Source organism: Periplaneta americana, chromosome 8 (assembly GCF_040183065.1).
Source record: "Periplaneta americana isolate PAMFEO1 chromosome 8, P.americana_PAMFEO1_priV1, whole genome shotgun sequence".
Lineage (NCBI taxonomy): Eukaryota > Metazoa > Arthropoda > Insecta > Blattodea > Blattidae > Periplaneta > Periplaneta americana.
Genome location: NC_091124.1, coordinates 167,582,976 through 167,610,726, shown reverse-complemented (window position 1 = coordinate 167,610,726; position 27,751 = coordinate 167,582,976). Strand labels below are relative to the sequence as shown.

At 35.1% G+C, this 27,751-nt stretch overlaps 1 protein-coding gene across 1 annotated transcript in view; it reads right to left on the bottom strand.

The window, feature by feature from the left end:
* The window catches only part of LOC138705220 (arrestin homolog), a 920,135-nt gene that overhangs the window by 272,314 nt on the left and 620,070 nt on the right, over nt 1-27,751 (bottom strand). The window contains exon 5 of the mRNA XM_069834027.1: nt 209-358. Within this exon, the coding sequence (XP_069690128.1) occupies nt 209-358 (150 nt within the window). The remainder of the gene's footprint in view (nt 1-208; nt 359-27,751) is intronic.

Sequence of the window (27,751 nt, the reverse complement as noted above, 5' to 3'; positions counted from 1 at the left end):
GTTAATATATTGTCTTCAATATCGTAGTTAACTCGGTTAGTGTGTAACAATTCACTACAACAGAATCCCGAATTGTGAATCATTATTGTCCGATTGAGTCGGGCATTTCTGGATGGCATTTAACCCACAGTGTAACGGCAAGCTGCAAAGAACGTTTTACAACGTCAATGGTAAAATTCGTAAAAACACTTTGCATAGTACTACATACCTGCAGTGGTGTGTTGGTCTGAGGAACTGCGCGCTCGTGTGGAGGGTATAGTTGGGCCAGGCACATCACCGCCTCATTGCAGAACTTGAGGCCCATGACCTCCTCGTCTTCTCGGCCGTACCGGAACGTCAGCGTGACTTGCCCGTACACCTGCAACAACCGTTCGAATTCCGACCAGTTGTAGGGCTTCTGTGTTATATCAGGCCCTTGCAAAGTCCTTGCTTTTTTTTTAATGACTAATAACACTGAACAACAAGTTTTTACTTTTTGTCTTGTTCCGAAATAATAATAATAGGTGAATATTACTAATATGTGTGCCCTAAATCTGAATTTAGAATCCAAATTGTCCCATCACGTACCATTTTCCGGGGAAAATGAATTGAATTTTTTATGACAAAACTTGTTTGTTTTTAATTTTTCACTTCTACTGATAAAATTACAACACACTACGGATTGAAAATGCCTCATAATACTTGAAAAATGTGTACTGGATACAAAAATAATGTTACATAGTTTAAAACGCACCAACAATAAAAATATTTCATGCGTATAATGAGAAAAATCTCGGAATTTGAACTTACATTTAAAATAATTTTCTGGATGACTTCTGTTTATAACTAGACCCGAGACTGTATTTTACAAACAACCAACAATAGTCTGCAAGCATACTGGATAATGATCTTTCTTTATCGCGCCTTTCCATTTCAGATATTTCTTGATTAAATCTTTCCCCATGCTCGTCGCTTACCACTCCAAAGTTAGGAGGAAAGAATTGCAAATAAGAGTGTAAACAGTATATTTTGAGGGACATATTACACTCTATTTTGTCATATGGACTTAACATGGTTTCCACAACAAGTTCTATGTAGTTGTTTGCCCAAGAATTTCCAAGGAAATTTGAGCAAATGTCTTTGAAACCACTCCATGCCATTCTTTCTTTAACGGAAAATCTTTCCTCAAACAAAGGGTCAGCCATTACTTTGTGAATTTGTGGACCGATGAAAATGCCCTCTTTTAATTTGCCTTCACTCAAACTGGTAAACTTTTCCTTTAAATATTGAAAACCACACCCTTGTTTATTCATTGCATAGACCTCACTTTAAACTGTTATGAAATTTACTTAATAGAAGGGACCAATATCAGTTTATTTATTAGAAGTACTAAATAACTTGCCAACAACCATAAGAAACCAGAAATAAGTCATAAACTCATAAAATGCATTAGCTTTTGTTTTGGTTTATGCCCCCAACCCTCGCCAGATGTTCATGGAGGAGCGCTTATCTAAAAGTGAAATCATAGTATATCTTAAAAGAAAAGCGATGCATTTTCGGATTCAGCGAACATCAAACCATAAGGGATACATTGTTTTAAGTTGGAGCAAAATTCTTGTTGTTCAGTGTAATCTGTGGGGAAGGTACGCGGAGAATAGTCCCTCACACATGCTTTGATCCGTAAATAAGTAAAGTAAGTGAATGAATAAATAAGTAAATATATAATCAATGCCATAGATAAATAAGTATATCAATAAACAAATAGAAAATTAACTGCAAGTAAATAACAATAAAAATAAATAAATAATGAATGTAGACGTAAGAAAGAAATAAAAAGAGAAAAGGTCAGACCAGGAATAAATGTAAAAGATAAAGAGACAAGGAAAAGAAGAGAAGAAAGAGATTAAAGAAAGAAGAAATAGAGGAGAGAAATTTGATGAATGAATTAAGAATTGTTAAGATATAACATAAAGTGAAAGTAATTTATAAGAAAATCAGTGAATAAAAACTAGTAGGCTATTGGTAGAAAAATTATGAAAAAATTAATGCGTCTGAAAAGCTATATTGAAAGGTAGACAGAAGCTAAGGAAGGAAGGAAAAAGACAGTAAGAAATGTAAACAGAAGGGAAGAGAGAGATAATACGAGAATATAAAGAGGAAGAAAGTCGCGAAATAGAAAGACAGAAAATATCAGAATGAAAGACGTGAGAGACAAAAGAAACGGCGAAATAAATACCTGGCAAAAGGAAGAAAGAAAAAAGAGAAATATGTAAGATCGAGGGTCTAAAATGACAGTAGGATGAAGAAAAGAAAGACGAGGAAGGAAAAGAAAAAAGAGGAAGATGTAAAGCGGACAGACAGGCGAAAGAAAGGAAGAAGAGAAAAGAGACAGAAGAAAAGATAGGTGGATGATTAAAGTAAAGGAGGCGTGAAAAGGACAGAGAAAGAAATTTGAAACAGAATAGAAAGAAGACTAAATGAGAATGGTTGAATGAATGGTTAAAGACTAGTAAAAGTGTATAAAAGGAAACTGAATAAGAAAAGCGAAAGGAAATAAGATAGTGTGTCATCTTGTTAATTTGCACTTGTGAACTTATTTAGGAAGTAGATATACTGAAAATAATTGTAAAATATTTTGTCTAGAACAGTGGTCGTCAGTACTCGCTGAAATAGGCAGAGGGTAAGCGGTGCAACGAAATATGCTCCGTCGTGCTGAAGGGAGAGGTAGAAAGCGTACCCGCCAGCAGCCAGGAATACACGCTGGTGCTGTAAGAGACGCTATATAGTCCTAAAGTGCATTGACCTGACGACCGCTGGTCTAGAACATTACACTCTTAACATAAACAGTGCTTACTTTGTAGGTACGTGTGAGTTGTAATTTATAAATTGCTACAAGTGTAAAAAGAAAGGTCAAGTCAATTATACGAGTAGATATGACTTATAAGAAAGGCTCACCAAGTGATAGTGGATTTTCATAACTATTGTTCCCCCATACGTTCCATTTGAAATAAGAAACCTGCCTATAAATTTTTACATCCGGAGAAAGGCTAGTTTTCGAGATAGGCCTATAATTTTTTCAAATACTTCAATCCAGAGCTATAACAGCTAATGTAAACAGTGCTATGTGCTAGACCAGCCGTGGCGAGAACGTGACTCGCGAGACATTGTGGCTCGCAGTGATAGCTGTGCATTTCGCTTGATTCTAACCTCCGCCAACCCCCACCCTCTCACTCACTGGAGTCAAACTCCGTTCCATTTGTATTTGTCTCTGACCTGCGAGTGGCATATATCTCTCTCGAAACCATGTACGAAAGTTCCAAGTAGGATGGGAGGACGCATTTTTTTGCTGCCAATATGATGAGAATATTAAATATATGATTTGTTCACAAGTATTATATACGAGGAAAACGGTTGTATAACATAGTAAAACGGCATTATACTACATGTTACTGATGAAACATTAAAAGGCTAAGTGTTATTGTTATCATCATCATCATCATCATCATCTCTGTACGTCGACCCTTTTTCAGCAGATGTACGAATAATGCGGTTAACTCTTTAATTTGAACTCACTGATTTACTATGTGTTGTCAAATGAAAGCTAGATGTAAGGACTTGACAAATGTTGAACTTTCAAATCTTTGCCAAAAAATGAATATTCGAAGCTTCATTCTTTCGCTTACTCTGTTGAAGCCATGCTCGTTACAACTTACGTTTGTGAAAATTTATTTTCAACAATGAAAATAGTAAAAACCAAATTTAGATCACGACTGACAGACAAATACCTTCGTGATCAACTACGACTGGCAGTAAGTGACATAATTCCTGATTTTGAAACTTTGTCGCAGAGACATTCTGAAGACAGTTAATTCTAGGTTGTGATATTGTTCATTTATTGTTTATTTCTTTCTTCGTTACACGTACTAAACATTAGTTTGTAGCATTGTACTGTATAAAATTATATTGAAGTGCTTGATGTAAGGAAAATGAAAATCCATTAATAAGTCAGACAGTTGCTTCACTTCCCCTTCGGGTGTCCGCCTCTCTCCATAGGTGCTATGCACGTTGCAGGTTACACAGTGGCTCGGCGCACGATTACATTTTCGCCACCGTTGTGCTAGAGATATCAGGCAATAAATGTCATTTAACTGAATACCATACTGTCAAAATCTCGTTTACCCTTTCATTCACTGCGTTTTCTACAGAGGTCAGAAACTTCAATGCCGCTTCATGAACAGTTGTTGACAGATCCTTTTAGTCACCTTGTCCTCTCAAGTGGACAGTTCATATCTGGAAATCCAGGCATCATGCTGTAAAATTGAGACTGTGGGCAATTCACAAAAACTTAAAAGGAGTCAAGAAGAAAAAAAAACAATTAGACTTTTCTAAACAAAAAGAATAATTCATGACTGAAAGGGTTAAATAGTATAAGTTATGACAATGACATCCCAGATACATAATATTCATGAAATTTACTATAGAATTGTCTATGAAGAAATGATGGGGAAAGGTAAGCAAGCATACCTGAAATTACTCACTGTACTGGTCACAGTAGCGGAAATCCTTGTAAAAATCCAATATCACTTGGTGAGCTTTCCTTGTAATATGTTGTTGTTTATTGACATTTCTGGCTTTGAGCCAGAGGCCGTTTTAGGGTCTTACACGCGCAGGATGGCCTCTCCAGCCATTGTACATAAATAATAATAAAAATATATTTACATATATGACAATATTTCTGGTATAAGTGCCAGTAGGTGTGTGAGTGCAGTGATTGATTCCTTTTATTTTGGTGTAAGCCTAATTGGTTAATTTGCGATATTTAAGGAATGGTGAACGGGAGAAGAGTTCGGGGTAAAAGATATCAACTGATAGACAACGTTAAGGTATTATATGGGGAGATTAAGAGGAAAGCAAGAAATTGAAGTGTTTTGTTATTTGTGTAGCCAGCTCAGATTACACTAAATTATTTTACATTATAGAGCAGCCGTGGCGAAAATGTGATCGTGCGCCGAGCCATTGCGTAACCTGCAACGTGCATAGCACCTATGGAGGGAGACGGGCATCCAAAGGGGAAGTGAAGCAACTGTCTGACTTATTAACGGATTTTCATTTTCCTTATACAGTATAAGATTACAAACTAATGTTTAGTACGTGTAACGAAGAAAGAAATGAATAAGAAAACATGGGACACATTATCACAACCTAAGATTAACTGTCTTCAGAATGTCTCTGCGACAGAGTTTCAAAATCAGGAATTATGTCACTTACTGCCAGTCGTAGTTGATCGCGAAGGTATTTGTCTATCAGTCGTGATCTAAATATGGTTTTTACTATTTTCATTCTTGAAAATAAATTTTCACAAACGTAAGTTGTAGCGAACATGGCTTCAACAGGGCAAGCGAAAGAACGAAGCTTCGGATATTTATTTTTGGCAAAGATTTGAAAAGTTCAACATTTGTCAAGTCCTTACATCTAGCTTTTATTTAACATCACTGTGAGTTTAAATTGAAGATCTAACCGCATTATTCGTACATCTGCTGAAAAAAGCATCGACGTACAGAATGATAATAATAATAATAATAATAATAATAATAATAATAATAATAATAATAATACTTACTTACTGGCTTTTAAGGAATCCGGAGGTTCATTGCCGCCCTCACATAAGCCCGCCATTGGTCCCTATCCTGAGCAAGATTAATCCAGTCTCTATCATCATATCCCACGTCCCTCAAATCCATTTTAATATTATCTTCCCATCTACGTCTCGGCCTCCCCAAAGGTCTTTTCCCCTCTGGCCTCCCAACTAACACTCTATATGCATTTCTGGATTCGCCCATACGTGCTACATGCCCTGCCCATCTCAAACATCTGGATTTAATGTTCCTAATTATGTCAGGTGAAGGATACAATTCGTGCAGCTCATTAAATAATTAATAATTTTAATAATAATAATAATAATAATAATAATATTAATAATAATAATAATACTTACCCTTTTAATGTTTCATGAGTGACATGTAGTACAATGCCGTTTTATGTTATACAACCGTTTTCCTCGTAGTACTTGTGAACAAATCTGATCATATTGGCAGCAAAAAAGTGCGTCCTCCCATCCTATTTGAAACTTTCGTTTTTGTAGAGGTACAGCTGTCAAAAGAAAAAGTGGCCGCTCTCCTGGAACAAAGTTCCCTTCGGGTATCTTCGCTATAATTCGGAGACAGGCGATGTTACATGTTGTTGGACCACGTTGCCTGATATCTACAGTTATAATTGAAGTATTCTCTCTGTGATTCGATAGCGTAATGGAAGCGTTCAGGCCTCTTATTCATGAGGTCCTGCGTTCGACTACAACCTCGTGCATTTCATGTTCTTTTTTGTTATGTTTTTGAGAGAGACAAACTATACATAATGGCTCCTTTCTCTTTTACGATTATTTTAGTAAATAACATCAGGTTCATTAATATATTATGCCATGACTTTATCATTATGATATTGTGGCTGCAAATGGAAAGAAAAAAGATTTTATTCTCAATAAAAATATCTTTCGTGGCATAAACAAAACAAATTTACTGGCGTCGGCCTTAAAAATTCAAACGATTAAGCGTTCAAAAAACAAAACAAAAAGCCACAATTCAATATTTAGTCTATCTTCCTCTTATCTCGATCATCTTGCAGTCGAGTGGGCATGGAATCGACTAGTCTTTGCAAATAGCGACTGTTTTTAGACACGATATTCCAGGCATTCTGAACATACCCACATACATAAGTGTTCTGTCCATGGGCAGGTCTTTCAGTGCAAACCCAGCAATCTCCAATCTTTCCTATTTTCTGCCTTCCTCTTAGTCTCCGCATATGATCCACATATCCTAAAGTCTTCTATTATTCCTTTCAACCAGAGACCCAACCAATTCCTTTTTCTCTTTCTAATCAGTTTCAGCATCATTCTTTCTTCACTCACTTTTACAAACACAATTTTATTTCTTATTCTGTCTGTCCACTTCACACGCACCGTTCTTCACCACATCCACATTTCAAATGCTTCAATTCGTTTCTCTTCATTTCGTCGTAATGTCCATGTTCCTTCCCCATATAATGCCACACTCCACACAAAGCACTTCACTAGTCTCTTCCTTAGTTCTTTTTCCAGAGGTCCGCAGAAGATCCTTCTTCTTCTATTAAAAGCTTCCTTTGTTCATGTTTGCAGCTTTTCTTGGGAAGGATAGGCCTAAATGCTGTAACATCCCGTTGCTTTCCGCACACCACTATCTCTTTCGCATCTTATTAAATTCCAGGGGACCCAAGCATGGAGATGAGGAGAGTGGATTTGACTAATTGGCCCTCCGGACTTCACCGAAAGCCACGGCAAGGGTTAAATATTAATTCTATCAGGATGTTTGACCCGATCAGAGACCGGGAAATCTCAATTAGCCTTTGCCCCCCGCATCCTGGACTAGCTTCTACGAATCATCAGAAAATCTTAGAGTGTGATTGGGCCAATTTTTCCGAAAATGTTTCCACACTTTTGCCCTCGTAGCTCAGCGGACGAACGTCGAAATTTAGATGTCAACGTCTCAGGTTCAATTCCTCGTTACTCCTTTTCATTTTATTGTGGTTCAAGATAGTATAATGTAACAACACAAAAAGAAGAACTAATACCAGTATTATGCAACTGGATTTTTCCAAACCTAATATTAAATTTATGTTATTTATATCGCTAAAGAACGATAACTCAATATAAATTATAACTTGAATATTATTTATACAGTATCACTAAAGAACGATAACAGAATATAAATGATAAATATCGGTTTGTTTAATTAATATAAGATATTATATAATACTTATTTAATTATCTAAATAAAATAACCTATTTTACAAAGAAAGATGGTTATTTGTGTTATAATAATTACTTACATAAAATACAGATTATTTATATTGCGAAAGAACAATAACAATATAAATAACTTTAATATTATTTTATAATGCTAATGAAGGAAAACAGAATATAAATGATAACTTGAATATTATCTATATCTCTAAAGAACGATAACAATATAAAAAACGTGAATATTATTCATATCGGAATTTCACAGATTTATTACAGATATATTTAAGAAATTGTAGAAGAATAGTAATTAGTAACAGTGTCCTATTTATTCTTCTTGGAGCCAAATTTGTAACTTTTAAAACTGTGGTTACTATATTGAAGTGTATGTGTTGTAACGGATGCTTGATTTGTTATGTATGTGAGTCAGTTATGTGATGCTTGATGTCGTCGCAATGTCGTAATTATAGTTTGTGTTTGTATGACTATTGTGTATTAATTTATGATGTATGGTACGGGAGGCTGCGTATTTGTGTTATAGAAGTGTTACGTATGTGTGTTGTTAATGTTTTTGTATGTTTAAAATTGATACCTGATATTTATTTTGCAATCGCAATGCCTAATTTACGGTTTGTTTATGTTTTGTTTACATCGCGTAAGCTAATTTAATTTTCTTTTCTATTTCTCTTTATGCTTATCTTTTTTGTGTATGAAACTATAGCCCTAACATACATATGTAAAATAGGGCTAACCACCATTGGAGATACAATAATAAAAATTGTTATTCATATCGCTATAAAACGATAACAGAATGCAAATGATGACTTGAATTTTATTCATATCTCTAAAGAACGATAACAAAATATAAATAACGTGATATCCATAAAGAACGATAACTGAATATAAATGATAATTTTAATATCATTTACATCGCTAAAGAACGATTAAAAAATAAAATGAAAACTTGAAGAAGGCCCGAACCCACAACCTTTGAATCATTAAACAAACACTCTACCGCTGGCCTACGAGGCGCAGACATGGAACACTTTCATAGTTCGGGAACTGCTTGTACAAGCACATGCATCGTGTAACATCGCCGCGACCCGAAGTGGACTTTGAAAATATTCGCTGTTCACGAGTGCGGCCACTTTTTTTTTTGACAGCTGTACATGGTTTAGAGAGACATTGCGATGATACGTCATTCGCAGGTCAGAGACAAATACAAATGGAACGGAGTTTGACTCCAGTGAGTGAGAGGGTGGGGATTGGCGGAAGTAGGAAGCAGGAGAAATGCATAGCGAGCCACAATGTGCTCGCGAATCACATTTTCGCCACGGCTGTTATAGAGTAAATCTCTTATTTGACATTACTTCAGATTTATAGTCAGTTTTGTTTTATTTCTGTTCTCGAAGAAAACTATAATCGAGGCTTCAATTTAATTCATTTCTGCAGAAAGTTTAAAATGTTGCTCAGGTCTAACATAACTTGGGACGGGACTTTTTATCCTCCCGAACTCCTTAGTAAATTCTTGTCGTAAGCATGGCAACTTTGTGCGTCATTTCCTCTATCCGGAAAAGTTCCTTTCCGTTTATTCATCAAACTGTGACATTAGTTTAACTGTTCCTTGTTGTTGGAGAAGTGTTGATTCCACTACATCGCTGTTGTTGACAGTAACGGATGGCGGTGGGGCACGCTCTCACTTAACGGCGCGACGACACGCGACGGATTGCGTGTCAACTATCGATTGAAACTGCCGACAGTTTAAACTGAATTCGCATGCCCATTGTGTGGATTAGACAGAGTGGATACGAGTAACACAACTGTCGAAGATTGCTATTTCATTAATGGCCTATTTTCCTTGGTACAGAATTTAGTCTAACCTTCCTCGTTTCAGAATGATACAGTTCGAGATTTGAAACCAATTTGGCTTGGAAACAAAATGAACTAGGCATTCGGTAGCGATGCGTTTTTTAAATAAAAACTGAGTCTTATGCGGAGTAATTCACGTAATTCCTAGATTTATGCAACTTATTATAGATATTACGGATCTGGGTTCAATCCCCGTTGTATAACTTGTGGTAGCCAATCTCGTGATCCAGGTAACACATGGGTTTCCTCCGGGAGTACCGGAAACCCTAAGGCAGTCATGTCAATTGATGCCCACAGGAGCAAGCGCGCGCTTTAGAGCCCAGGAGAGCCTGAGCGCTTTACAGCGGAAAGGAAAGAGACAGACGAAAGAGGTGGTATATGCCGCTTGGTCGAGCTATATTCAGAGATGGCCAGCACTGATTCAATAGATAAAGGGAAGAGAACTTATTAAAATTGTATCCATGTTAATTTTTAAATTTGCCTGAGAAGTATAAGTGCATTATAAGAATGTAAATTTTAATTTTAATGTTCATTTTTCATGTTTGATTTTTTTGTTCAAAAGAAATATTTTCTCAACATTTTTTATAGAACAGTGAAATTTTCAGATATAGGCCTAATTATTTAGTAGCCTTACAGAATATTTTCGTAAATCTAATATGCCGTAAATACGTACTACTGAAGATAGTGTACTGAAAATTTTTAAAGTATTCGCATGGAAATTGTTTGTAAGGAAATGAATTATCAAAGCAACTGCTGTTACATCATAAGCAAAAGATACTTGCCCATGTGTTGTAAAAATATCAGCTTTATAGCATGAGCACATTTCGAGAAAATAATTTAATATTCTGAGGATAGGAAATTGCTCACCTATGTCACCTCAAAAGCATAATGCGATAAAAGTTCTCTTATACAATATTAGTTACACTTAAAATATATACAGCACCTAAGTAACTTTGCTTTGTGCTCTAATATTGTTTTGATTAGTTTATTGATTACTTGATTACTTTTATAGGGCTAAAGGTACCATCAATATTAATTCCAACGTATCATGTCATACTCAATCTCTCTCTCTCTTTTTTTTGGGGGGGGGGCTATCACTTTCTTTATGAATGATGTGTTTCATCCATTTAGTACGGTATAGTTGTACTACTACGGAATTTATGTGAATATTCCTTCTTAACTCTTTATTATGTTATTAACATTTAAAACACAACTGCAATATTAAGAAATTGGTATTAGTACTTTTGTTATACAGACAATATAGATAATATCAAACAGAAAGAAGCTATATAAAAATAACGACATAAAATTTCACGTTCCGTTTGAAGTTTGTGCACTACTGTTTACTTAATCCAATAGGCTGCTAATTCATATACACAACCCTTCCTCTTTCCATACTTGGCGCTTGATGCCCGCGCACGACGTCAAGGTCAGAAAAATGCGCTTGCTTGACATCACTGCCCTAAGGCATTCCAACAAAACTGCATCATTGGCTTCATATGGGGGAATGACGAACAGTCCTAGTGAAATGGAGGAGTACACGAGAGCGGAATAAGCAGACCTGATTTTCGAATATGGATGAGCCAATGGTAACAGTAGACAAGCTCAAGCTCACAGATTGTATCGTAGGAGACATCCGGCCCATAGGTACCATCTTTCCACGACTGTTCCAAAGTTAAGGGATGGAGGGCACGTGATGCCAAATTACAATTCCATTTCCACACAACTATTTTTGCTTATAACTTTCGACTCGGTCATTTCCGGACCATGGTTCCTTGCGTCCAATTCCAAAACTGTCTAAATCCATTTTAAAAAATTGAGATAATGGCGGTTTCCTCCTCTACCTAAATGTCTCTAGCAATTTTCTAATGAATGTTGTGCCTAAATTCCCTCTTTCCTTCCATAAATAAGCTTCAAATATGACGAACACTGCAAACAATTACGAAAAAAGTTATCAGTTTTTGGGGTTTCCTGAAAATTGTTAAGAATGGATGAAGATAGTATTGTAATTGGAGGCTTCTAAAAAATACTGTATGTGCCTCTCACCATTATCCCTGAAAGTTTGTAACACCACCTTGGAAACACTCTGTATATGTCCATAATATGAACATATGCTAGATTCCCAAAGCTTATTGATATTCAGTTATTTTCCTTTTTGGTAAGTGTGTGAATCATGCACGTCTATTCAGACCAGATGGAGCCATACTACTAGATCGATGTCCCTTATATCTATGATTGTTTTTTTTTTTGTACGGGGAAGGGATCCGAAGGCTTGCACCTCAGCCTGAGGCTTATTGTGCTTACCACTCTTGTTCTGTGAATGATATTTGTCAGCGAACGACCGCGCTCTTGTACGAATACAGCACGCTGCACCGTGAACTTAACTCAGCCTATGGTAATAATTATAGTGATGTGTGAATAAATTATGGCGAAAGGTGTCCGAGGTCCAACACTGGAAGTTATCCGGAAATTCTGCTTCAATTGATTGAAGAAAGACCTCGAAAAAATCCCAATCAGGATTTTAACCTGAACCCGCTCGTTTTCACGGTCAGACATGCTAACCATTACTGCACAGCTTAACGTTTTTGGTAGTTAAGTGTTTGCGGCCTGGTGTATTCAAACAGGAAATTACTTCATTCTGTTATTGGATAAAATATAAAGAGCAATTATTGTAACATTAAAAATACTTAGAGTTGTTCGCGGAGAAAGAGCGTTTCTAACATCCCTGTAACGAAAGAATGGTTTTGGGCATCCTAGTTGTCTGTTTTCGTACAGTAGGCTTAATTTTCCTAATGGTTTTAATGAACATTAATTGAAATAAAAAAAACTCATTACTATAAATAAATCTGCGGGTTTTTTGTGACTTTTTGTATGAACGTACCTAGGCTAAACTGACATATGAAACAATGCAGTGCACATGAAAGAAAAATTATTTCCAAAAGGAAACTACCTATTTTATACAGAATTATTTCCGTTAATTTTTTACCACCCTTCGGTCACATAATTTCAGAAGTCCTTCCTTCTTAAAGGATTAACGGTCATTAGTTATAAACCATCATTACTACTTATGGGTGAGTTCCCTTATGAAATATTATTAGTTTTGACAAAATATATGTCACAATGGCGATATTCGTTACACAGTTACGTATAGACCTAAATTTATAAACGTTAGTTACCTTACTTTTGGGGATTGCAGTGAATGTATTTTATGCGCAATAAACCATAAACAATAATATCATTCGCAATATGTTTACGGAACTGAGTTGTTGAGAAATGTATAAAACGTATAATTAGGTAGTGTTTGTCATTTTTGTAATAAGGCTTGGCTTTTGGCTTTTAAGGAACTCTGAGGTTCATTGCCGCCCTCACATAAGCCCGCCATCGGTCCCTATCCTGTGCAACATTAATCCAATCTCTACCATCATATCCCATCTCCCTCAAATCCATTTTAATATTATCCTCCCATCTACGTCTCGGCCTCCCCAAAGGTGTTATTCCCTCCGGTCTCCAAACCAACACTATATGCATTCCTGGATTCACTCATACGTGCTATATGCCCTGTCCATCTCAAACGTCTGGATTTAATGTTCCTAATTATGTCAGGTGAAGAATAAAATGAATGCAGTTCTGCTTTATGTAACGTTCTCCATTCTCCTGTACAGGCCAGTTACTTTATGGTGACAGCTCTGGCCTGGCGACGCAGTGGTTTGGGCGAGTTCACTGTTTGTTCGAAGGGGTGTTCCTTTTAGTCTTCCCCTGGCTGCGCTAGCGGTCACATCTTGGGAGCGCCATTGTGGGCGTACAGACGCGCTAAAGACGTACTGTCCCTTAATTGATAGTCCGCGTTGAACCTTACCATAATTAATATATGTATACCGCCGTTATAATGAAGATCTTTTTAGGGTAAATTGAATTTTCTTGATTTAGTTATATAAATTATTTCAGGTCAAGGTGCAGTTTATATTTTGGTGGAGATGGATTACAATTATATTTATTATTGGATTAATATTTGAAATTTTAATATAATAAAATATTGATTTGTGGTGTCAGTGATATAATTTATTTATCCTACACCACCACTTCCTTGTATATTGCAATTTAGTGTGTTTGTTACGTACATTTCATTTAGTTACTTAAATAGTTGTAGTGCTTCTATTTCGTATTGTTTAGTATGTAGTGTTTATTGTCTAGATTCACTGCTATGTTCTGTTTGTGAAAATGCTGCCTGTTAGAAGCAAACTGAAAGGTCGGGTATTGCATTCGCAGTCGCGAGAAGTCGTGAGCAACGTGTAGCGCTTTATGAAGATAGCGTCGGAAGAAAAAGCGTAACAAATGTTGGAAAACTTGTAGCAGCGTTTACCGCTGTGTCTGAGAGCTGTGTTAGCCAAATAATAAGGGAGACCAAAGACATTGATAATCGGCGCCAAAATCACCTGTGGACAACTTTAATGAAGCTGTCATAAGACGAAGCAAAGCACGAGTTCTATATTTTACAGAAATAGCGGCCCACACTGAAAATACACACACACACACACACACACACACACACACACACACACACACACACACACACACACACACACACACACACACACATATATATATTATTGAAATTGAAAGATTGTCAACTTTCAGAGAGGTATCTCGACTTTGAGGAAAGTTATTTTGAAATTAGGATTTCATTGAAAAAAAAAACACAAAATAATCGCCAAATTCTGGTCGAGCATCACAGCATTAGGGCCACAAGTTTGCAGTATTTGAGGAAAATAAAGAAGTACAGAGAAGAAGGCCGCTCCATCTTTTACATGGACGATGATGATGATGATGATGATGATGATGATGATGATGATGATGATGATGATGATGATGATGATGGGAAAGGTAACAGTGAAGCACTGATGAACATTACCGATATTTCCGCATGAGTATATGTCATTGTTAATTAGTGGTTAACTGTTAAATATAGTGATTCGATTGCTGCTCATTGTATTTCCACATTGGTTTACTTCTTTATTGTTTATTATTGTTCCGAACTCCTGCTAATTGTATTTCCATTAGTTTACTACTTTAGTGTTTATTAGTGGTTATTGTTCCAAACTGCAGCTCATTGTATTTCCACATTAGTTTATTCTTTATTGTTTATTATTGTTCCGAACTCCTGCTAATTGTATTTCCATTAGTTTACTACTTTAGTGTTTATTAGTGGTTATTGTTCCAAACTGCAGCTCATTGTATTTCCACATTAGTTTATTCTTTATTGTTTATTATTGTTCCGAACTCCTGCTAATTGTATTTCCATTAGTTTACTACTTTAATGTTTATTAGTGATTATTGTTCCAAACTGCAGCTCATTGTATTTCCACATTAGTTCATTCTTTATTGTTTATTATTGTTCCGAACTCCTGCTAATTGTATTTCCATTAGTTTACTACTTTAGTGTTTATTAGTGATTATTGTTCCAAACTGCAGCTCATTGTATTTCCACATTAGTTTATTCTTTATTGTTTATTATTGTTCCGAACTCCTGCTAATTGTATTTCCATTAGTTTACTATTTTAGTGTTTATTAGTGATTATTGTTCCAAACTGCAGCTCATTGTATTTCCACATTAGTTTATTCTTTATTGTTTATTATTGTTCCGAACTCCTGCTAATTGTATTTCCATTAGTTTACTATTTTAGTGTTTATTAGTGATTATTGTTCCAAACTGCAGCTCATTGTATTTCCACATTAGTTTATTCTTTATTGTTTATTATTGTTCCGAACTCCTGCTAATTGTATTTCCATTAGTTTACTACTTTAGTGTTTATTAGTGATTATTGTTCCAAACTGCAGCTCATTGTATTTCCACATTAGTTTATTCTTTATTGTTTATTATTGTTCCGAACTCCTGCTAATTGTATTTCCATTAGTTTACTACTTTAGTGTTTATTAGTGGTTATTGTTCCAAACTGCAGCTCATTGTATTTCCACATTAGTTTATTCTTTATTGTTTATTATTGTTCCGAACTCCTGCTAATTGTATTTCCATTAGTTTACTACTTTAGTGTTTATTAGTGATTATTGTTCCAAACTGCAGCTCATTGTATTTCCACATTAGTTTATTCTTTATTGTTTATTATTGTTCCGAACTCCTGCTAATTGTATTTCCATTAGTTTACTACTTTAGTGTTTATTAGTGATTATTGTTCCAAACTGCAGCTCATTGTATTTCCACATTAGTTTATTCTTTATTGTTTTTATTGTTCCGAACTCCTGCTAATTGTATTTCCATTAGTTTACTACTTTAGTGTTTATTAGTGATTATTGTTCCAAACTGCAGCTCATTGTATTTCCACATTAGTTTATTCTTTATTGTTTATTATTGTTCCGAACTCCTGCTAATTGTATTTCCATTAGTTTACTACTTTAGTGTTTATTAGTGATTATTGTTCCAAACTGCAGCTCATTGTATTTCCACATTAGTTTATTCATTATTGTTTATTATTGTTCCGAACTCCTGCTAATTGTATTTCCATTAGTTTACTACTTTAGTGTTTATTAGTGATTATTGTTCCAAACTGCAGCTCATTGTATTTCCACATTAGTTTATTCTTTATTGTTTATTATTGTTCCGAACTCCTGCTAATTGTATTTCCATTAGTTTACTACTTTAGTGTTTATTAGTGATTATTGTTCCAAACTGCAGCTCATTGTATTTCCACATTAGTTTATTCTTTATTGTTTATTATTGTTCCGAACTCCTGCTAATTGTATTTCCATTAGTTTACTACTTTAGTGTTTATTAGTGGTTATTGTTCCAAACTGCAGCTCATTGTATTTCCACATTAGTTTATTCTTTATTGTTTATTATTGTTCCGAACTCCTGCTAATTGTATTTCCATTAGTTTACTACTTTAATGTTTATTAGTGATTATTGTTCCAAACTGCAGCTCATTGTATTTCCACATTAGTTCATTCTTTATTGTTTATTATTGTTCCGAACTCCTGCTAATTGTATTTCCATTAGTTTACTACTTTAGTGTTTATTAGTGATTATTGTTCCAAACTGCAGCTCATTGTATTTCCACATTAGTTTATTCTTTATTGTTTATTATTGTTCCGAACTCCTGCTAATTGTATTTCCATTAGTTTACTATTTTAGTGTTTATTAGTGATTATTGTTCCAAACTGCAGCTCATTGTATTTCCACATTAGTTTATTCTTTATTGTTTATTATTGTTCCGAACTCCTGCTAATTGTATTTCCATTAGTTTACTATTTTAGTGTTTATTAGTGATTATTGTTCCAAACTGCAGCTCATTGTATTTCCACATTAGTTTATTCTTTATTGTTTATTATTGTTCCGAACTCCTGCTAATTGTATTTCCATTAGTTTACTACTTTAGTGTTTATTAGTGATTATTGTTCCAAACTGCAGCTCATTGTATTTCCACATTAGTTTATTCTTTATTGTTTATTATTGTTCCGAACTCCTGCTAATTGTATTTCCATTAGTTTACTACTTTAGTGTTTATTAGTGGTTATTGTTCCAAACTGCAGCTCATTGTATTTCCACATTAGTTTATTCTTTATTGTTTATTATTGTTCCGAACTCCTGCTAATTGTATTTCCATTAGTTTACTACTTTAGTGTTTATTAGTGATTATTGTTCCAAACTGCAGCTCATTGTATTTCCACATTAGTTTATTCTTTATTGTTTATTATTGTTCCGAACTCCTGCTAATTGTATTTCCATTAGTTTACTACTTTAGTGTTTATTAGTGATTATTGTTCCAAACTGCAGCTCATTGTATTTCCACATTAGTTTATTCTTTATTGTTTTTTATTGTTCCGAACTCCTGCTAATTGTATTTCCATTAGTTTACTACTTTAGTGTTTATTAGTGATTATTGTTCCAAACTGCAGCTCATTGTATTTCCACATTAGTTTATTCTTTATTGTTTATTATTGTTCCGAACTCCTGCTAATTGTATTTCCATTAGTTTACTACTTTAGTGTTTATTAGTGATTATTGTTCCAAACTGCAGCTCATTGTATTTCCACATTAGTTTATTCTTTATTGTTTATTATTGTTCCGAACTCCTGCTAATTGTATTTCCATTAGTTTACTACTTTAGTGTTTATTAGTGGTTATTGTTCCAAACTGCAGCTCATTGTATTTCCACATTAGTTTATTCTTTATTGTTTATTATTGTTCCGAACTCCTGCTAACTGTATTTCCATTAGTTTACTACTTTAGTGTTTATTAGTGATTATTGTTCCAAACTGCAGCTCATTGTATTTCCACATTAGTTTATTCTTTATTGTTTATTATTGTTCCGAACTCCTGCTAATTGTATTTCCATTAGTTTACTACTTTAGTGTTTATTAGTGATTATTGTTCCAAACTGCAGCTCATTGTATTTCCACATTAGTTTATTCTTTATTGTTTATTATTGTTCCGAACTTCTGCTAATTGTATTTCCATTAGTTTACTACTTTAGTGTTTATTAGTGATTATTGTTCCAAACTGCAGCTCATTGTATTTCCACATTAGTTTATTCTTTATTGTTTATTATTGTTCCGAACTCCTGCTAATTGTATTTCCATTAGTTTACTACTTTAGTGTTTATTAGTGATTATTGTTCCAAACTGCAGCTCATTGTATTTCCACATTAGTTTATTCTTTATTGTTTATTATTGTTCCGAACTCCTGCTAATTGTATTTCCATTAGTTTACTACTTTAGTGTTTATTAGTGATTATTGTTCCAAACTGCAGCTCATTGTATTTCCACATTAGTTTATTCTTTATTGTTTATTATTGTTCCGAACTCCTGCTAATTGTATTTCCATTAGTTTACTACTTTAGTGTTTATTAGTGATTATTGTTCCAAACTGCAGCTCATTGTATTTCCACATTAGTTTATTCTTTATTGTTTATTATTGTTCCGAACTCCTGCTAATTGTATTTCCATTAGTTTACTACTTTAGTGTTTATTAGTGATTATTGTTCCAAACTGCAGCTCATTGTATTTCCACATTAGTTTATTCTTTATTGTTTATTATTGTTCCAAACTGCAGCTCATTGTATTTCCACATTAGTTTATTCTTTATTGTTTATTATTGTTCCGAACTCCTGCTAATTGTATTTCCATTAGTTTACTACTTTAGTGTTTATTAGTGATTATTGTTCCAAACTGCAGCTCATTGTATTTCCACATTAGTTTACTTCTTTATTGTTTATTATTGTTCCGAACTCCTGCTCATTGTATTTCCACATTAGTTTATTCTTTAGTGTTTATTAGTGACTATTGTTCCGGAGTATGAAGTGAACACAGTGACAAGAGCTCAAAATTATGCAGACGCTGCAACGTGAGACTTCATTTCTAATATGACTGTTTTTCCCTCCCTCCATTCGCTCAGTCTCAGGTCGGTCTCCCTCCCACAGTCGAACCTTCTCCTCTCTCGCGTCGACGAGCTGCCACCATAAAGTAACTGGGCTGTAACTTCATCCCTTTTAGCCCCAAATATTTTCCTAAGAACCTTATTCTCGAACACTCTTAATCTCTGTTCCTCTCTCAAAGTGAGATTCGTTGATACCACGAATCGATTCTTACAATTCTTTATTATTAGTCGTTCGAATTCATTCACGAATCGACTCATTTCTAGTCCCAACTCATTGTGGCATTTGGGGTAATGAAACAGCGGATTATGTTGGCGAAAAAAGGAGCGACTAAAGATCAGTCTGATACACATTTCTTTCTGCAGACAGTAAGCTCGCCCAAAGTAAAAGTGCACGATATGCATAATGCAACTATTATGCGAAAGAAATTGCAACAGCTTACTAAGAACGAGGAAAGGATTGCACAGAACACATCGCAGAGTGAGCTTGTGGCATTATTTAGGTTACTAACCGGACACTACTATCTCTACAGCACCTTCATAGAATAGTAGAAGTTAGCTCACTGATATTCTCATCTAATAATAATAATAATAATAATAATAATAATAATAATAATAATAATTTTAGTTATTTATTATAATATTAAATAAATAAATAATAATAATAATAATGGTTTATCAAGGGGCTATAGATTCTTCGCATCTGAGAACTGCCCAGCTTTACATACCATAAATTCAAGATAACGAGCTTCGTAAAATTTATATTGAGCAGCAAGACTTTTGTTGTTCCATTACCTCAAGTGGACATAGAAAAAAAATCGGGGTAGACTGTCGCCGATTAGGAATTGAGAATAAACATGTCGGTTGCTATAATAACCCTGGTGCTCTATCGTTTGCTACCCGTTGCTTATATGCCCTCTCCCATTTGCGCTGAATATGCCTCGACATTCTTCACTCAATTTCAGTCTCTAATTTTTCAAGTTTAACTTGTCGACTGTTGACTGTTGCTCAATTGACAGTGTAGCCTGCTTCATTACGGATCGTTTGACACCATTGCGAATATTCTATCGCTTGTCCGTCTCCAGTTACACTGTCTCCACTGCCGCGCGACCCGTCAATTTTTACCCAAATTTGTTTCCTCTACGTCTACCACGTATCCCTAGATGACCTCACCCGCTTCAACGCGAGGTCACGTTGGATACATTGATTCTTCGTCTGTCGATCGTCGTTAACTTCGTCGAAATATGTTATGCAGTTTAGAAATTATAGGTGCGACAGAACTAGCCTGAAAATATGTCAGTCGAGTTCCTGAGTTGGCACCCTAATACTGGACCGAACTTACAGACGTATTCACTTCAGAAAGGAAGACATATTATGCGATAGAATCGAACATGCCTATATGCTGCCAATTTTCAGTGACATCATGAGTCTTGTTATTTCTGAATGATCCTGTATAACATTGTTTTCCATATACATTATTTTTGCCAGCTTTGTACGAAGACAGGTAAATGGGGACCTTGCCCTAGAAGCAGTTGTAATACTTTCACGTACGTGCCTGATGTTAACACGTTAGCATTTGCGAACGCCGTCATACCTTTCAGTGCGAATCAGTCTTCACAAGCATTCATTATTTCACTTAGAGTCGTGGAGATAAATCCAGTCCGCTTTCTGAATCCATCGCTCTGTAATTCCTGTCATGTCTGTCGCCGGCTTAACGTGTGGCAGACAGACAATCCTGTATTCCACGTGCGTCTAGCTGCAATTTGCTGCTGCCCACAGGCAGTTAATCCCAGCTATGTGCCAAACCATCAACCCTTACTGGCACTCAGATCCGTTGAAATTAACCGTGTTTCATGCTGTGGAAGTTCTCATGGATCCATCGAGTCATGTGCTTCAAGGGTTTGAAAAATGTCTTCTTCCCCATCTACGTTTGAGAGAGAAGAGTAACATTTTATTTGCTTAAAAGGGCTTCAGTCTGTTAATGTTGCACGTAGATTAGAAAAAAAATAATGGTGACAAGCTGGACGTCGAGATTTGAAAAGGAAAGAGGAAAATTGTTACAGGATGTCTCGAGTGGCCTAAAAAAAAAAAAGGTAATTATTTCATGCTATTCTCCCTCTTTCAAATACAGTAGACTCCCGATAATTTGGGGTAATTAATGTACGTACTTCAGCGTAATATCGAAAATCGCGAATTATTATCAACATTTGTATTATTATTTAAAGTCCAGTTAAAGTTACTTTGACAGATTTCATTATTAAAATACATTTCAAAATCAAGTGGAAAATTTTGAAACAGTGCAAAACATTTTGAAACATTATGATATTATATAGTCTAGTATAATAATAATAATAATGATAATGATAATGATAATGATAATAATAATGATGATGATGATGATAATAATAATAATAATAGTTTATTTTAACTGGCGGAGTTAAGGCCATTCGGCCTTCTCTTCCACTCAACCAGTATGATAGAAAATTACTACAATGCTATGAATATAACATAATTAATACAATACAATACAATTCAAAGCAATACAATACTACAATACAAGACAATATAATACATAATTAATATAATACAATGACAATTCTTTTCATCTTCACAACACCAATAAAATAATTATGTAATAATAATAATAATAATAATGATAGTTATATCTAAATTAAATTAAATTATTAAAGTCGATCACAATTATAAATTCAATTTGATTGCGCCCGTAAGAAATCGTTTAGCCTTTACTACAGTGGGATAAAAAATATATTAAAACAAGAAACACAAGTTTAACGAAATATCATAGACAGTAGTTTAACACACAAAAAGTTGTATTTATGTATTTATTTATTCATTCATTCATTCATTCATTCATTCATTCATTCATTCATTCATTACAATTTGACAGCTAAGAACAATCGGCGAAAGATATCTAGAGAAGAATAAAGAAGTGTATGTAGTATTTGTGGATCTAGAAAAGGCTCTCGACAGAGTGGATTGGAATAAACTGATGGGGATTCTAAAGAAAATGGGTGTGGATTGAAAAGAGAGAAGACTGTTCAGTGATCTTTATATGAAACGAGTCAAAGTCAGGATAGGGGAAGAAATGTCAGAAGGAAGTGAAATAGGAAGAGGAGTACTTCAAGGATGCTCTTTATCACCTATCCTGTTCAACATCTACTTGGAGAATTTAGTGAAGAACTGTTTTCAGAACACGAGAGGACTGATGGTAGGGGGAAGAAGAATAAAGTGCATAAGATTTTCTGGTGATATGGCTTTGTTAGCAGAAGAGGAGGTAATACTAAGGGATATGCTACTGAAGCTAAATGACAGCTGTGAACAGTATGGGATGAAGATAAATGCAAATAAGACGAAGACTATGGTCATAGGAAGAAAAATAATTAAGGTAAACTTGCGAATTCTTAATGAGACAATAGAGCAAGTGGTCAGCTTCAAATACTTGGGATGTACTATAAGTAGTGACATGAACTGCTGCCAGGAAGTCGAAAGAAGGATAGTAATGGTAATGAAAGCTTTTAATAGAAAAAGGAGCATTTTCTGCGGACCTCTGGAAAAAGAACTAAGGAAGAGACTAGTGAAGTGCTTTGTGTGGAGTGTGGCAATGTATGGGGCAGAAACATTACGACGAAGTGAAGAGAACCGAATAGAAACATTTGAAATGTGGATATGGAGAAGAATGAAAGGTTTGAAGTGTACAGATAGAATAAGAAATGAAGCTGTGTTGGAAAGAGTGGGTGAAGAATGAATGATGCCGAAACTGATCAGGAAGAGAAAAAGGAATTGGTTGGGTCACTGACTGAGTAGAAACTATACTGTTTTCGCTGTAAGAAAAATCCTAATGTAAACATAAGCACGTTGCTATCATACCCGTGATTGGCTACCAGTCGAAACCCTCACATGACGCAGGAAAATATAGTTCGTATTTGGAAACCATAATCTTGTATTATTTGAAAATAAAAAATTGAATTCTAGTTGTTAAATACGATGAAACATTTAACTTCACTCATATGTAAAACGATATGTAAAAGAAAAACTACTTTTATATTTTGTTATGTACTATGAACGCGGATGAATACCAACAGTAATACCGAGGTAGTCTGTTCTTATAACAAGCTGGCGTCACTTGAGCTCGTAGTTGTTCACGTAAGCTGTGTGGCTTCTGTATCCTCAACTGTCCATTGTGAAGACATAAGACTTAAAAATAATTTAATTGTAGTAATTATAAAGTAAATGTTTCCTAAACAAATGAATGCATAGTAGTTAGGTTAGGCCTACTTGACGAGTAACGGGCATTGTTTAACATGAAACAGAATGTACAACAGTGTACTGAGAATCTATGCCGCCAAACAGCGGCCAATGAAGCCTCACTTCAGTCACCTGCTATTGTTTACATTATGATTTTTCTTACAGCGAAAAGATTATATCTACCGAAGGATGCACTGGAAGGAATGGTGAACGGGAGAGGAGTTCGGGGCAGAAGAAAATATCAGATTATAGATGAGATCTATGGGTCATATGAGAAGACAAAGAGGAAGGGAGAAAATAAGATTGCAGAAAGCTGGGTTTGCAGTGAAAGGCCTACTCTTGGGCAGAACACTAAATTAATGAAAAAAAATATATATATATATATATAATTTCTTAGAGAATTGTTCTTTTTTTTGATTCTAGATCAAACTTTTCTTAAGAGGGAGGGAGAGAGCATAAATCGAATAAAAGCGGAAATGTCAATGTTACTAGCAAAGAAGGATCGCAATTTATTCGGACGCGAATTATCGGGAGTCGACTGTAATGTTGTTGCAGGATTCGCCTTCAGTTCGATAAATCGATGTTCTCTGTTTTCGAGACATTACTCATACTTGCAAATCTGACGTTTTGTTGCGAACAATTTCGGTTCTCCTCTTTGAACCCTAACCTGGAAGGCCAGGAACACTGGGAAATCAGTTGGCTCAGTTCAGTGTTGTAAGAAACCTTCATCTGTTACGAACTTATTGAAAACTTCGTCACGTATGGAAGCGAGGTGTGGAAGCGAGGAATGAAACAAGACTGTGTGGTGCGTCTCGGAAATAGACTTATGAAGTAAGTCATGTGGTTTATCAAGCCTCCAACGTATAAAAAATGAAACTATAGCGAAGGAGTGATCATGGATGGATTCATCATCGACACCATCGGAACAAAAAGGCTTAATTGGTATGATCATCTGGAACCCATGCGAGCAATTCGATAGACAATAAAGACTGGAATTGCAAGCTACTAGAAGGAAAGAAATCTCAGCAGGTCAAGAAGTTGGAATCAGGATAACTACGTAAAACAAACTTAATTTTGTTAGAGTTGTATGGATGTTATACGCGTCCTTGAAAACCGGCAAAGAGAAATAGCCTCCTCAGATATTTGTAAGAGAGGCTGTGTTAGGCTTATGTATGGTTCAACTACGTCGTCATCAAGATCTTGCCATTTATCGAAATAATTATCACCACCATTTTCAATGTCAATCACCGCCCTCATTACGGTCACAGTTATCATCATTGTCTTCTTTATTATAGTCGTCATTATTACTCGTATATCTATTTTCTACATCGTTATTAATGATTTTGTCAACAGTAATCTCACTAGAGGTTTAGATTTATCTAGAGAAAATCAAAATTCGAGTGGGATTTAATTGACTATTACACGATTAGGAGAAAGTATATAAAGATTAGAAGTAACAAAGTACTCCAATACAATAAAATATTAATTGACTACGAAAGTACAACTGTCTTCAAATGTATTATTGTACCATCTCAACATTTCGCTAGATGGCAGTAGTGTGTTATGATTAGCTGTTTTCTTGTTATCAGTTGCGCCAACCATGGAATCTTCATTGAACTCTGTAGACGGTTACTAGTCAAGAAGGCTTTGTTGATTCAGTTTCGTTTTTATTAAACATTTGCATTCCACTTCAATCATCCGAATCCCAGTAATCAACGTCATTTGACAGATAATTTTCAATAAATCTTAGTATTAAACAATCTCTGATACGTGACTATCCATAATATCATATAGCAGAAGCTATAACATAACCTAAATAATATAAACATGTGTTAGAAAAGTTTTAATTAGGGATGATGAAATAAACAAGAAAAGTTTTAATTAACGATGATGAAATAAAAAATAAACATGAATAATTTTAAAAGGAACAATTATTGAAAGTACAATTTTCAAATTTGAGTGTTTTAGTGGTTGGTGGTTCAGTTGATGTTATATTGGACGTGTGCGTAAAAGAAGTGAACTCGTTGATGTACGTGGTGTATTCCTCAACTTCTTCAGGATTTCCGAATGGTTCTCTTCATATATGAGCAGTGATCTTTATTAATTCTTGTTCTTGAATGCCAATGCGAGTCATATTTGAAAGTGCTGTGCATCGACTGGAGTGGTTTGTAATTTTATGTTTTTTGACGTCCAGACCAGTGCAGTTTGAAATGTTGGCAAACAAAGAAACAAATGCTAGGGTAGTGATAAAAATAAACAAATGCGAGGGACGCGATAAAATTGTGCGATAATCAGCCATGATTGGTTGAAAGACGTCCTTTCGTACCGTTTTATTGGTCAAAAGTAGTGTGACGTAATAAAAGTGTAATAGTCATGGTAATCGTATTTATCAATCGCATCGTCGGAATCTTTATTACAATCATCAGTAGATACAGGAAAAATATAAAATATCTTATTCTAAACCAGTGGTCGGCATTTCTTAACTTGAGAATTAATCTCTTAATACAAAAGCTGGCTATCACCTTTACTTTTTAACTCCCCTTTAGAATATGCCATTAGGAAAGTTCAGGATAACAGGCAGGGTTTGGAATTGAACGGGTTACATCAGCTTCTTGTCTATGCGGATGACGTGAATATGTTAGGAGAAAATACACAAACGATTAGGGAAAACACGGAAATTTTACTTGAAGCAAGTAAAGCGATCGGTTTGGAAGTAAATCCCGAAAAGACAACGTATATGATTATGTCTCGTGACCAGAATATTGTACGAAATGGAAATATAAAAATTGGAGATTTATCCTTCGAAGAGGTGGAAAAATTCAAATATCTTGGAGCAGCAGTAACAAATATAAATGACACTCGGGAGGAAATTAAACGCAGAATAATTATGGGAAATGCGTGTTATTATTCGGTTGAGAAGCTCTTATCAACCAGTCTGCTGTCCAAAAATCTGAAAGTTAGAATTTATAAAACAGTTATATTACCGTTTCTTCTATATGGTTGTGAAACTTGGACTCTCACTCTGAGAGAGGAACATAGGTTAGGGGTGTTTGAAAATAAGGTGCTTAAGACAATATTTGGGGCTAAGCGGGATGAAGTTACAGGAGAATGGAGAAAGTTACACAACACAGAACTGCACGCATTGTATTCTTCACCTGACATAATTAGGAACTTAAAATCCAGACGTTTGAGATGGGCAGGGCATGTAGCACGTATGGGCGAATCCAGAAATGCATATAGAGTGTTAGTTGGGAGACCGGAGGGAAAAAGACCTTTAGGGATGCCGAGACATGGATGGGAGGATAATATTAAAATGGATTTGAGGGAGGTGGGGTATGATGATAGAGACTGGATTAATCTTGCTCAGGATAGGGACCGCTGCCGGGCTTATGTGAGGGCGGCAATGAACCTTCGGGTTCCTTAAAAGCCATTTGTAAGTAAGTATACACAAGCTGGGCGGAGGGGTACGGCATGATTTCCCTTTCCATAGCCATCACTTGTTCATCGAACGTTAAGCAGTTTGGGCATCCTTCCCCTCTTACCTTCCCCTTTGCTGTGTCTTGCGGCTTGAATTTTATATGACGTAATCTTTGTTGACCACTGTTATAAACTATTCCTGCTAGCGGTACGGGAACAAGGTTTTTCACGATTCGCAATATGCGGTATGCAACTAACGACAAAAAAGTCATATTTCATAACATTTGGGTAAAATTTTCATACTTCATAAAAATCTGCATCTTTTTCCATATTTTGCATGACTTTCCGCACCGTTAATATTTATATAACTGCGACTGAACTGGGCTTTCTAGACATTTTAGGAGGCAAGAGTGATGTTTTCCTGGGAAAGTATTTCAACTGTTGCCATGCCTACTTATATGTGTAAATTAATGTTTTAAACGCGTTTCGATCATCAGGCTTGTTATTGAATTAATTTATTCTTTTTTAAACTTAATGGATATTTTATTGTACAAATCAATATTAACTGGCAGGAGGTGTAACTTTGGCCATAAAGTTTAAAATAGTTACTTTTGTTGTATTGTAACTACTGCGTAATAACATTTCGTAGCTCGAGATCTTAATGGTTCTAAATCCAATTTTTAAAACAATTGAGTTATTGTATCCGTGCGAGACTTAGGGACATAAAGAATATAAATGTTTCATAAAAGCATGAAAATGTAGTAAAACAAAGTTTAAATTTACAATTCGTTTTAGTTCTAACTCCCAACGTAAGAGTAATTTGAATTCTTAATGGGTGTATCTCCAAACGCCAATCGTAGTACAGTATACAGCCATGTGATTATTTAAACAAAGTGGCTGCAATGGAGATGAACAAGAGCGTAGCGCTGGAACAAAAGGACGAAACTATAACTTGTATTATTTTGAAGTTAACGATGAGTTACTGAGAGTGTGTAAAGACAATATCC